Raw genomic sequence first — 12897 nt, 5'->3', positions numbered from 1 at the left:
TTTATAGTAATCCATTATAATACTAATAGATCAAAGTATCAATGTATTACAAGTGAATGGTAAAGTTTGTCAGAGCAGAGAGATAAAATAATACAAGTATCGATCATTATGAAATAGCGTCCTTACGATAGTCTGCGAACTTTGATGCATTCATAGAAGTGAAAGCTTGCTATTGTTAGATCCACTTTACTCGCTTCGACCCCAAAAGTTTCAAGTCAATCGGCATAAGATGATTTTTTTTTTTATTGTATTTTACAAGGATTTAGTTTTGATATATCAATGATAATTCTCAGAGGTCATTAATTTTTCACGGATATACTTAGGATCCATTGATTTCCTAGTTTTTGGAGCGCGTGCAGCGCGAAACTTGCGCACGAAACAGAGGGAGGAAAGAACATGTGTGAGCTCAGCGACCTTGGTCCCACGCGGTCATTAGCCGGAACTAAAGGAAACCGACAGCCGTGATTGGCTGTTTCGCTTGGAACAAGCTTCTTTTCTATGTACGCGCACGTGTAATCGCACGCGGAATTCGGCGACGAAATTCGGTCGCGAGAGAACTATTTAACTCGCGCACTCTGCATCGCCGACCTTGTTAGGCTATTGGCCCCATGCCATACCGTTTTCGCCCCTTGGTTCTGCCTTCCTTTGTCGCCTTATTGGCGACTTAGGTCGCGTTGCTACTAACCCTCTAACTCCTTATCTTTTCGCAACTTTTCAAACCTGTCTACAAATGTTAGGTATCAACTTGAACGCATTATAGAATCTCATGAATCATTTCATAGTACGGGCTAAAAAATTGACGTATAATTAAGGCAAAGAACGTATTAGTGAAACTGTATTAAGTAGGAATGAAGAATTAGAATTTAGGATCATGCAACTGATTCGTCTATTGTACTTCATTAGTTCTTGACACAGATTTTTATTTATTTTTTACTCAATTTCTGTTTTGAGATTATAACAGAAAAGATATTATCATCCTCTTTGATATTTATTAATCAACATGTGACTAGACCTAGAATAAAATATTACATTTAATATTTTATTAGAAAAGTCTGTATCGTACTTTAAAAAAAATCTATGAAATGGTGCGAGCTCTTCGCGTCAAAGTAACTTAGCTAGCCTATAGAAACTTGTGTGGAAAATTAGATTACTATTATTCAGGACAATCATATTCTGTACAATCTAAAACACACATGAAGTCATTTTTTATAATGTGTCATCAAAAGCACACTATAAAATGAAGTATTTTCGTGTTTACACGAATTGTAGATTTTATCGCGAAATGAATCAAAGTCGTGATAAAAATCGGTATTATATTCGGTGGAACAGCAACTGAAGGGAACATCTAATTTATTATGCTGCTTCCGGGTTCTCTGTACAGTACGACGTTAGACGTGCACAGAGTAATAGAATTGTGGAACGAGCGTTAGAAGAGGAAACGATGACCATGGTAGGAAACCGAAAACCGTAGTCGTAGCCCATAAAGCTGTTCAGCAGCTGGCCTTGGAGTATGAATAGATTGCCCGTGAAGAGTGCATTGCTCCGTTGCGTAATGGGCCGCGTGTTATTTGCAAGTTTCTTCTCGAGCGAGAATTCCTGTGGACACAGCGAATTAATTTCACGTTCTTAAGCAAATGGTTCTCACTTAAGAGATCGTTCCACCGCTTGTTTACCGATCGTGATTTGCGCTCCGAATACGGCAAGATATAAATGAGATTTCAAAATTGTACTCGCTTATAAATGCCTCAATGATTTTTATATTTCTTGCGTAATTATAATTACGGAACAACTTTTTAATTGTGATTGTAACAATTAGTAAGTGACAAATAAAATCCGTTGAAATCGATTTGATGAGTTTGAACGATTTCGAGAGAAACGAAACGTTGATAAACGTGAACGCGTAATGTATCTGACATTGTTATCTGTCGTATAATTCGGACGTGTGATTAATACGCGAGATTAGAAATTTTGCAGCGACACATCGTGCGATAATTTCATTCGCAATGATAGGCGCTAAAACAGAGTTTTTTTTATAAATAGTAGAGACACATCATTTGTTTACTAGCTCATTCAGTTGTACTCATATTCTTCCGATGATTGAATCGCGATACAGTCGTATACCATAAATGTATTTTTGGGATGAAAGTTGATAGTGTACCTAATAACCATTATTCATTTCATGAAAAATGTCACTTAAGAATTCACCTCTGAGATCTTAAGAATGAATATTGGATAACTTATTATTTTAATATAACTTCACTATAAAGCAAAATATAGGTGATTAGAGCTTATTATAATGAAAGGTTTTTAAAATATTAAATAGCTCAGTGAACATTGCCGTGTGGGTCGCCGGTGATCCATAAATGGTCAATTTTCGTTAAGCGGGCAAGAATACCTCTCTGTGCTTTATTTAATCAAGTTATGTATAAGAAAAAATTTTCGCAATACTTTTAAAGAAACATGTTTAAAAGAATGTTAAACAAACAATATTCTAAAATTAAATAGAAAAAGAGATATATCGATATTCTTTTGAGAGCACAATATCATAAGTAACCAAATTAGAACGCGTGAATAGATGCGTATTGTTGCGAGCAAATATTTTTGGAGAGATTCGAAGCTGAAACACATCCGTGTCGTATTTTCACTGCGACGATTCATATTCAAACAAAGGATGAGGGAATACCAGGCACATGTTTCCGGATCCTGGTTCTGAGCCGTTGGTATAAGCCAAGCCAAAATCACGCTAAGCAAAACGCCCACACTGGCACACGCGATTCGGTCGTTGGCCCCTGCAGACCACGCATCTAGGATCTATGTATATTTGGCTCGGATATTTCTAAGCTCCGCTATACATATATACGTTACATTGCAAATACACGCGAAGCGAGATTATTATTTCTCTGCACTTACTTCCATTAACAGTCGAGAAAGGAGTATTTTAGCGATACAAATAATGTTCTGGTAGATCGAGTTTATTGATGGTGAATTATTAAAAAATGAGGATAATTATATTGTTAGTAGAATTCGTATATTACAATGTTCTCACCATAATTCTTATTTATTTATTGTTAATCTGAGTACATAATGCAACTAACATCAGTTTCAACGATCACTAGATTTTCGATTACATTTACATATAAAGAGTGCGGACGACGTAGTTCCCGAAAGGGTTCACTTTTTTTTAACGAACCTCCCGAATGTCAAGGAGCACCGAAGAACTCGATATGCTTTAGTTAGGCGAGCTATTCCGAAAGGCAGGTGGTTTCGGTCACCTGGCCGGTCGTTCTCGCGTGTCCCTTTTTTATGCTCTTGATTTCCTTATTCCTGAGATATCGTGTTATACTGCGCCTCATCTCGTCTTTCTCGGTTCATGCATAACCGACCGGTGACATGGTTTTTCTGGCGCTTCTCAGGTGTTCCCATCAAAAGTAGGAAGCGCGGGTTACATGGCTAATGATACATTGTTCACTTCTGTTTATACGATTTTTACAGCTACTCTTTTTTAACTGTGTCAGAAAATTTGTTATCATCAGATATCATCAGTGTCTTAATCTTGCCAAATTGTGACAAAAATTATAATGTACTGGCTCGAAACTAATAAGAATGGTATGTTCCTCACGGGTTTATCGAATAACGTATGGGACGCCGTTAGAAGCATATCAAACGATATCGTATTACGCGCACGTTACACTTGCGCACGTGAGTCGTAAATTACGGAAAATCATGTCCGACGATGACCTAGATGTCCAACGGGCTGCAAGAAAGGGCATTCGACTTCAAGCTGGCGCTCTGCCTTCTTGACTCCTTTATACTTGCTTCGCGCGGAGAGAAATGGAAACTGGATAGTAAAAAAAGGTTCAACAGACACCACTTCCTCTAGAAAAAATTGCCGCGGTTTCTGCCTGTCGCTCTATACCTAAACTTGTGAGAAGAGAAGTCCAAAATACGTCGTTAGACACGAAAGTCGAGTAGTTCTTGGAGAAACGCATGTATCTCGATTTTATGCAAGATTGTTTATATAATATCATCGGATTCCATGTTTGAAAACAAGATGTTTGATGAAACCCTATTAAAGACAGACATTTTTACTATTATAATTGTTCTTACGCTCTGGTCAAAATAAAATTAGCCCTAAACCTATTGATAGTTTCTATGCACTAATATATTTATATTTTTTCCATTTGAGTGCAATTTAATCTAATAGACACTAGTACTTGCGTTTGGTAGTAGACGTAGTAGTTTAACTAATATAAATACAACTTTAACAATGTTTTCTTTTCATTTCTTATAGAAGAATTTAAAATCGATGCATTCTAAGTTTAGCGTTAAATCGTGATGTATTTTGTCTTGGAAGGAGGCTACACAGTTGTACACGTGAAATATTTGAAAATATAGCCAATCTCTGTTTTTACGTTTGTTTCAGGAGTAACGTTCAAGGCGCACAGGTTGATACTCGCAGCATGCAGCAAGCACTTTCAAGAGCTCTTCGAAGGAATGCCTCCTTCGCCCGCGGGTCTGATCGTTATTCTCGATGGGACGAGTGCTCACAATATGGCGTCCCTCCTCGAATTTATGTACCGCGGAGAGGTACACGTGTCCCAGGAATCCCTCAGCTCTTTCCTCAAAGCGGCCGAATGTCTTCAAGTATGCGACTTATTTCATCTTGCTTAGAAATAATTACCCTAAATAGCAGTCACGCGTTTCCTAACGCGGTACGCATACCTTGTGTTCCTTCGGGGAAACATCTTTTTATTTTTGGCCGAGATTAATGGTCAGGAGTTCCTGTTCTCTGAAACGCGAAAGCGTGGTCACAGTCCTCACGAAGACTTTAAAGCCTTTATGATATATTTCGTTTATAACTTTAAATATCAAGTCAATTTCCAATCTTTATACATAATATATCTGCACTAGAATATCCTGTGGTTTTTGTCTAATTACAGGTAAAAGGTTTGTCCATTGAGCACGAGAAGTTGGCAGTGGCGCAGAGGCACGCAGCGGAGAACAATAACTCGTCCACGGAGACCGCGAATAGCGGGGGTGAAGGTAACGGAAGCGGTGACAACGGAAGTAGCGGCAGTGGCAACGTGAGCGGAAATGTTGCTGGCAGCGTGAGTGGTAGCGTGGGCGATGGGATCGGTGGCGGGGTCGTCGAGGTGAGCGACTTGAGCGAAGCGGGTGAAGCAACCATGGTTAGAGACACCATGAAGAGGACCCGTACACCGGCACCATCGCCCGCCCCTGCCTACACCGTGCCCAGCCTTTACTCCACTACCTCTCACTATTACGAAAGCCCGCCTCCGAAAAGGCTGATGAGGTAAGCCCTTTTACCAAGCCGCGAAGGACTCGCGCGCATTAACTTTTAAAACGCCAGCGACCTTCCTTCGAACGATCAGTATCTCCTATCCAGTATTATATGGTTTTGATAAAGTCTAATCAACAGTCGTTACGATAGAATATAAAATAACTACTTCCAAATGCGTATACGAAATTATGTAACATTCAAACATTAATAATATTCTTCTACTATACCTAAAACAGAAGAATTACACGAAATACGAAATTCATTACTAAAGATTTTTTTATCGATTTGATCAGCTGTACAATGAGAACGATTACTCGTAGCTTGTTGCTAAAACAAAATCATCGAATGGTTAAGTACAATTTTATGCGGAACGGGTTGTTTTTTTTGGGAATACTTATAGATCGCCGAGTGAAGTCGATACCCTGGGGAGGGCGAGCGTTTTGCGCGATGGCACCGCCTTCCGGCCCGCATCAGCGCCGCATCCGCTTCTCTTGGAGAACCACTTCTATCAACCGTTCATCCATCCTTCGGAAACACCCGCACATCCGCACACCGCACCGCATACACCCACGGAATTGGAACAGGAACTGGAACGAGCGAGGTCCGAGGAACGTAGCCATTGCGATCTTAAAGAAAGCGTGGCCGAAGGTAAGAATCATGCAATGTAGCAAGTTCTTAATCTTTCCATTTCCGGGGTAATAAGAGAAGAAAGAAAAAAAATCTCATTTAATTTATGTTGATCGTAATATGGTCTATTACGTTTATTGTTTAGATCTTCGCATAAAGCAGGAACCGGTGGCATTGTCAGACCGAGAGAGGACAGACAAATTGGCAGAAAGATTGTCGTTCGATGGTGGCCACTACGGTTCGAATTCGGATCACATTCAACACGGAGGGCAAGTGGGCCATGCCATGGTGCCACTTCCACCAGCTCATCCACCGACCCCTGATCTCAGTCCCGCTCCCACTACCCCTGCTATGTGGAACACGAAAATCAACAAGGCTAGCTCTGTCACCACTCCTGACGGTAAGTCAATTTTTTTCGTTGCATGTGTGATAAAATTTACGATTGTTCAACAAATTCGTCAAGATATTGAGCAACTATTAAATAGAACTATTACATTTATCGCGATAATTCCGATGAAGTTATAGTATAGATATCGTTTTAACGAAGGTAAAATATCTTATCTGGGTCAATGAGACGCCAGAAGGCAAGACATTCCAAATCTAATGTTACAAAATGCACGATCAGTCGTTGCATCATCGGCTGCACGTGGAGCTTTTTTGGTGTGGCAATCCGTTTCTCTGGTAGTCAGTTGCGCACTCTTTTCTTCATTAGTAGTTTTGAGCGATAATTTAGTAACAATATAAAAAATTTAAAAATATTTTTGAAATTCTAACAGAATTAAATCCTTTGTATATTTATACCGATATATGCATACTGTGCATGTATATAACTTATTTAAAAAACATACTTAAAATTTTTATTGGAGTTACGTTTAAAGTATAAATCGATACGCCCTCAATAATGTTAAGAATGCTGCTCGTTTCATTTTCATGATTTTGCCGAATTCATATTATAGTTGATAAAAATCATTCACATTAAATATAAAAAATATAATTTATGGCTCAACAGCTCAGCAGGTAGCAAAATGTTCTTGATTGGATCAAAGAAAGACTGATCCATTCTCATAATAATTTAATAAAAAAAATATTAATAATATAAATTGATCATTTAATTTGTAAACAATAAAGGGTTGAATTTGAGGTGTTTTGTATGCGTCATTTCGTTCTTTACAATTTAGATTTTAGATTCAAATACAACGACTCTGAAAACACTATATTCATGAGAATCTAATTTTCTACTATACTAATTTTCATGAGAATCGAAAAACGTCTTCATATTCTGGCCAATTTTTTCGCAATCATTGTGCGACGTACGTCGGAGCAACGGCATTGCGTCCCGCAAAATTTTGCTCCAACCCTCCTTTCTCCACCTTCTCTCTTTTTCTCGGCACGTTCTCGGCCGATGGTATTTTTTACCTCGTACGGATTCTCCGTCGAACGGTGCGCTCTAACGCGCAGAAAAAGAGCAACGACGACGATAACGCCGCGCCGTTAGACAGGATTTACGGACGCCCGGCGCCCGACGCCCACCTGGTCGTTCTGCCTTAGGACGACATTGGTTGCCTCGCCTTCACGGTGTGAACAAAGTGTACAAAGAGGATGCAGGCGACGCGACGGTGCAGCCACTGGGAACATCTTTTGCTCCGACGAGCAAATCACCGGCCGTGTGACGCCACGACACCCAACGTTAAAATGGATAGTATCTCGTATACGTATAGGGTCGCTAGCCATCGATACAAGAATAATCGAAAATGTGAACGTCGTCATTGGAGGTCCAGGATCGCTCGACGTCCTGAGTATCGTGCTCTGACCATTTTTAATCGTTGTTAGATGAGCAGGCACCCGCGACGGGTAAAGAAAGAAGCGAACCGTCAACTAATATGCAACGGTTATTGACATTAACCAGCGTGCTTGAGAAAAGAAGGTTGAGGAGAAAAGGGATCGGCCGGTAGAGTGTTTGCCTGTGTCCGCGGAAGAGGAAAAGAGGAAGGAACAGGCTGCGAGAAGAAAGGGAGGAGGTGGCCTTTTCTGCTCGGTTTTCGTTTCGTAAGCGACCGAATGAACGAACTAATTGGCGTTCGGTCGAATTGTCGCGGCAATGAAATGAACCGTGGGGAACCGTGAGGAACCGTGGGGAAACAGTATGGGTCTGTTGGATCATTCTATTAGAAGTACAGTTATGCTAGCTTTGACTTTGTCGTTAGGAGTTAGGCTTTTTGTTAGAGGTTCTTTCTAGGAAACGATTCGTTGCGTTTCGAATGGCCGAGATTTTTGTGAAACGGTGTGTTCAATTCCGGAGATGATACGGTTTAAATATCGTGCTATCGATAGACTCGTTTACTTTCTATTCTTCTTTAGGTTGAACCAATAATTGCGGGGGTTTTAAACTGTGCGTGACTGTAATTACATCATTCCCCTTTTCTTTCTTCTAAGAACACAGCGGGACTTTCTCTCGGTATTTTAGATCGTTTCACGCGTTCTTCTTTCGCGCGTTTTTCAAACCACAGACCGTCTAATTTCTTGTCGTCGGAATCTCTTGGTGAGAATTAGAAGACCAACTTCATTGTCCTGAATAACGTTTCGGAACCACATCTTATACAGTGGCTCCCATTAATATTCGTGTCCATTTCAAACCTGAATTACTTTTTAAATATTAAACTAATATGGTACAAGATAATGTAACAATGAATATGTACCTCAGACGATTTTGTACGTCATGTGATTGAATTATAGATAAACAGACCAGAAACCGTTTCCGTGTCCGTTCAAGTCGATGCACTACGACTGTATCTATTTCGTGTGCTCTCTACCTCATCTATTTCCCTCCGTGTCATCGTCTCAGCTGCAATTTCGCGCACGTGCCTCATAAATGTTTCAGCTAGCGGCGTATGCACGCGTGTCGATCACGTCGGGCACTTCCGAGCACACCGGCGCACGGTTTCGTGCGTCTTCCTGAAACATTAATTCGTCGTTTCCGACTATTAATTCCGTATGCGGGATCGCCGCGACGTCTGCACGCGGCGCCATCCCGTTTCGTGTTCCCAGAACGCTGGACACACGAAAATTGTCTTTCGCCGATGGCGCTTAGCGATTCGCTCGTGTCTTAGCCACATATTATACAGTTTTGGTAATTATCGTGGAGTAGATTCGATCGAAATTGAGCATTCTACGAGGGATAGCTCGCACGCGAGGGGTAACAATTTTTGAAAACCCGATCTGTTCGCACCTGTTTCTGTTTATATAGAGATATTCAACTATTCTTAGGCCAACATTTTTACCCCTTGTCTTATGATTTTTTAATAGTCGAGGGTGTACAATGTAAATCGTTAAAATATATCAATGGTGTCAAATTGTGCGACGCAAGTTTAACGTGGCTCTTGTAGATATTTAATATGCTTCACACGAAAACGAAGGAACACGCGGCAGCGACAACTTTTTCAGTCGGTCGATATTACAATAATCCAGCGAGATCGAAGAACCTTTTCGATGATGTGAAAGAAAGACTCATGAGGCTATAGAAATTAAAATCGTCTATTGCATGTTTATTGAATTCGTCGAACGTTAACGACGAATATCAACTATTCCTAAATTATGGTTACACAAACTAAGTCTTCTAACATTCCAACGAAAATTAGGTTTCTTGGTCCAATATTTAGTTATTCAAGTTTGAAACGGACACGAATATTAATGAGAGTCACTGTATATCTTATGTATATTCGCTTCGTTAATCGTATAAGTGAACATAACTTATAATCAGTGAAACGTAACAGAAGATAGTGGAGAAAATGTGAGCTACTGAATAATGTTTTACAGATTCGTTAGCGTCCACTGAGATTTGCGTTTCTACGAATTCACACGTATCTCGATAGTATGAGTTGGAACTATTCGTGGTTCACGTGCAAGCCACAAGTGTGCTAGGATAGGTTCAAGAATACCTAACGTATAGCGGATTTAGGCCACCGCTTCTTAGAAACGATTAGTTCTTCCCGGCTCTCGTAATGCATACTTCTCGAAACTGGATTTAACCTTTAGTATCATAGGTGATGGGAGTTATTGCACAATTAATGCAGTAACGAGAAGTCATCATCTAACGCATTATTAACGACAGTCTATCGTTAAGCAAAAATATTATTTAACAGATAACATCCGGATAAAAAGATCGATTTTCTCTTTTTCGGCTTGAAGTGTGCTTTATATTCTTGCAAATACTCATCAGAGTTCGATGTAATATGACTAAAACGAATCAGTGGGGTTAAGAATTGTAAGATAAAGCAAGAATTGGTATTCGACATTAATTAAATGATAGCAGATTTTCTTTAACAAATAGATTAGTATTTCCAATCTTCTGATTGATTTTTAATATTGGTACAAGTTGGTCGTGGAAGATCACAGCATTGAAATCTCTCACCTGGTAGTTAGGTGAGCAGTAAAACGAGATTCCCAAACTACTCGGAAATAGTGGAAGCTGAGTGTCACGAATCGAGACTAAATTAAAACGAACCGAGATAATTCTGCTCCCCATAATAGTAAGTTTTTATGTTCCTGTTTTTTCCTTCGATATACGAAGAAAACCGACTTCCCGCAGTGGATAAAATGCAAGAAGTTCCGAATGAATTATGACTATAGACCGTTGGATGTTTTTTCAACAGAGGATGCGAAAGGCTGGTTCCTCTATGTGTGTCATGGCCAAAGCGGCCCCAAGTGTGTTTTAGAAACTGTTAGAAAAGTTTGACTTCGGTTGACTCTTGGTTCCGCGTGCTGCAAATTATCGCTCCATGAGAGGGAACATTTGTTGACCTGCGCCTACTTTCTCGACACTCTGAAACCTTCCGATCCTTCGCAAATTCATAAAACCTTTAAGTTAATTATCTCTGTTTTATCAAAATTAAAGACTCCGGCCTCTAATTCTTTTCTTGTAACGTGGATATTTATTGTACAAATAATCCGAAAATGTTTCAAGAATTATATATGATTATATTAAATCTACACACATTATTTTCACTTAATCTTTGTACATTATATTTCTGCAACTTTTAATTTTATAAATAACTTTCAAACAATCAATTTGTAAAGAAAAGACGATTTTTACTGATTTTACTACTTGCTAGAATTTGTTTAACAAAAAATAATCATAATTAATTCAGTTGATTTTGTATATTAATGACAACATAAAGAGTGATATTATTTTTGTAGATTCTATTTACATGAAATTGATTCAACTTGAGGCAAGTAAACATTACAAACGAGCCACGTGTGTTATCAAGTTTACTCCGATTGCAATGATTGCAATCGAGTTCATTAATTATCGCTTCACGATTTCGTCCCAATGATGTGGCACGTAATCGTTCGACTGGTCAGTGATAACGCGCAATCTTTCAGCCAGCGACTTCTGAGCAGACGTACGGATTACTTGCAACGTTACAATTTTTCTTGAGTGTACGCACGTGCTTGTGTATCGATATCGAAGTAAGCATGTGATCGACTGTATTTATTAGTGACCGTGAATAATTCGATGTTCGTTCAAAATACCCGGGCGAGTACACATACCCTATTGTTTAGACGCACGCTCCTCGGAAGCGATCATGACGTACCTAGCTCACGCAACGCGCTCGTACTGTTCACCGTTAGAACGACTGATATGCATAAACGGCGAGGGGGTCTCGAGTAGCGTCGAATTCGGGTCACGAAATATTTCATGATAACACTGTCGGAGGGTTGGTCGTGCAAACTATGTATGTTGCTTGCCTTAATATTCTCTTTCGGCAAATCGAATGTCCGAACACGCCATGTATTTATTTTGAATTATTAACTTGGATATTGCTGGATGATGTGTATACTGTGCGTACGACATTAAGATAGTATTAATTCCTTAAAAATCTTTAAGAACCTGCTGTTCCATGAACAGCGTTAATTATTTTAATTCTTATTATACATTCGTTAGCTACAACGGTCAATCCGACCCTTCCGTCAAGCTTTATTACCATGCTTCTCGCTCTGACAAGTAGGAATAAAGCAAACTGGCGCTACCCTCTTACGCACAATGCGTAACCCTATCCTCGTTGGATAACTCTCAACCCTCGTTCCCGGTCTCTTCTTCTCGTCCTTGTCCGCTGTCCTCCCGGAACCTCTCTTTTTTTCCTCGATCTGTCGTTTTCGATGTTTTCCCTCCTGTGCCTAGACTGCGCGTACTTACATGAATACATTATTATGATATAATTGAGGAATCTTCTTTTCATAAGATTATTTTATTGGCTCAAGTTGCGAATTTTATCTTCTGCATTTATTTAATCTTTATTAATTATTTCTGTTTTAATTCTTGCAATTTAGACTCAATTAAAAATAAGCAGTAACGCCATGAATTTCCTGAAATTTTACGAATTATCAGAGATTTGAGAGCCGTTATCGCGACTGCATCGTGCGTTACAGAAAAGGATGACGCGTGTTCCGGTTGTGCGTGCGCGCGACGTATCGCGCGAGTTTCGATCCGCAGCCGCTAGATAACGCCGGTTATTCACGTAACGCGCCACGATTGCGTATATTTTCGGATCGCCGGGCGGCAGGAGGACGCGGAGGGGCGTAGAATTGGGCGACAGCCAAGCGTGGGTGCAAATTTACTGCAGCGTATACGATTCCGCAATGTCGGTCGAATCCGACGCACATATTTCATGCGACTCGCACGAAACGGGGATGAGAGATGTTTAAAACTATTTGTAACAGAACATCGTGTTGTCGGTGCATCAATTTTAACGGGAAACTGAATATTTTTAATCACGTTTCCGTTCGCTTGAAATTGAATAATCACGAAATCAGTCAATTTGCTTTTGTAGACCACGATACATTCTTAAATGTATGCGACAATTTTTGAACAGCGGACTTTATTTTATACATTTATAGAAGGATTACACGTACATGAATTAATAGCAGATAATGCATAACAAAATAGAAAATATTAACAGTAAAATACGCAC

General features: G+C 39.7%; 1 protein-coding gene across 2 annotated transcripts in view; it reads left to right on the top strand.

Moving 5' to 3' along the window:
* Positions 1 to 12897, top strand: part of chinmo (Chronologically inappropriate morphogenesis) — a 48840-nt gene that overhangs the window by 23419 nt on the left and 12524 nt on the right. For both annotated transcript variants that reach the window (XM_018025203.2, XM_018025193.2), the window contains exons 3-6: positions 4424 to 4644; positions 4941 to 5314; positions 5703 to 5950; positions 6075 to 6329. In XM_018025203.2, the coding sequence (XP_017880692.1) occupies positions 4424 to 4644; positions 4941 to 5314; positions 5703 to 5950; positions 6075 to 6329 (1098 nt within the window). The remainder of the gene's footprint in view (positions 1 to 4423; positions 4645 to 4940; positions 5315 to 5702; positions 5951 to 6074; positions 6330 to 12897) is intronic.

This window comes from Ceratina calcarata, unplaced genomic scaffold (genome assembly GCF_001652005.2).
Source record: "Ceratina calcarata isolate Rehan_Ccalc_2016 unplaced genomic scaffold, ASM165200v1 scaffold119, whole genome shotgun sequence".
Lineage (NCBI taxonomy): Eukaryota > Metazoa > Arthropoda > Insecta > Hymenoptera > Apidae > Ceratina > Ceratina calcarata.
Note: the sequence above shows the minus strand (reverse complement) of the source record. Positions and strands in the feature narration are given on the sequence as shown.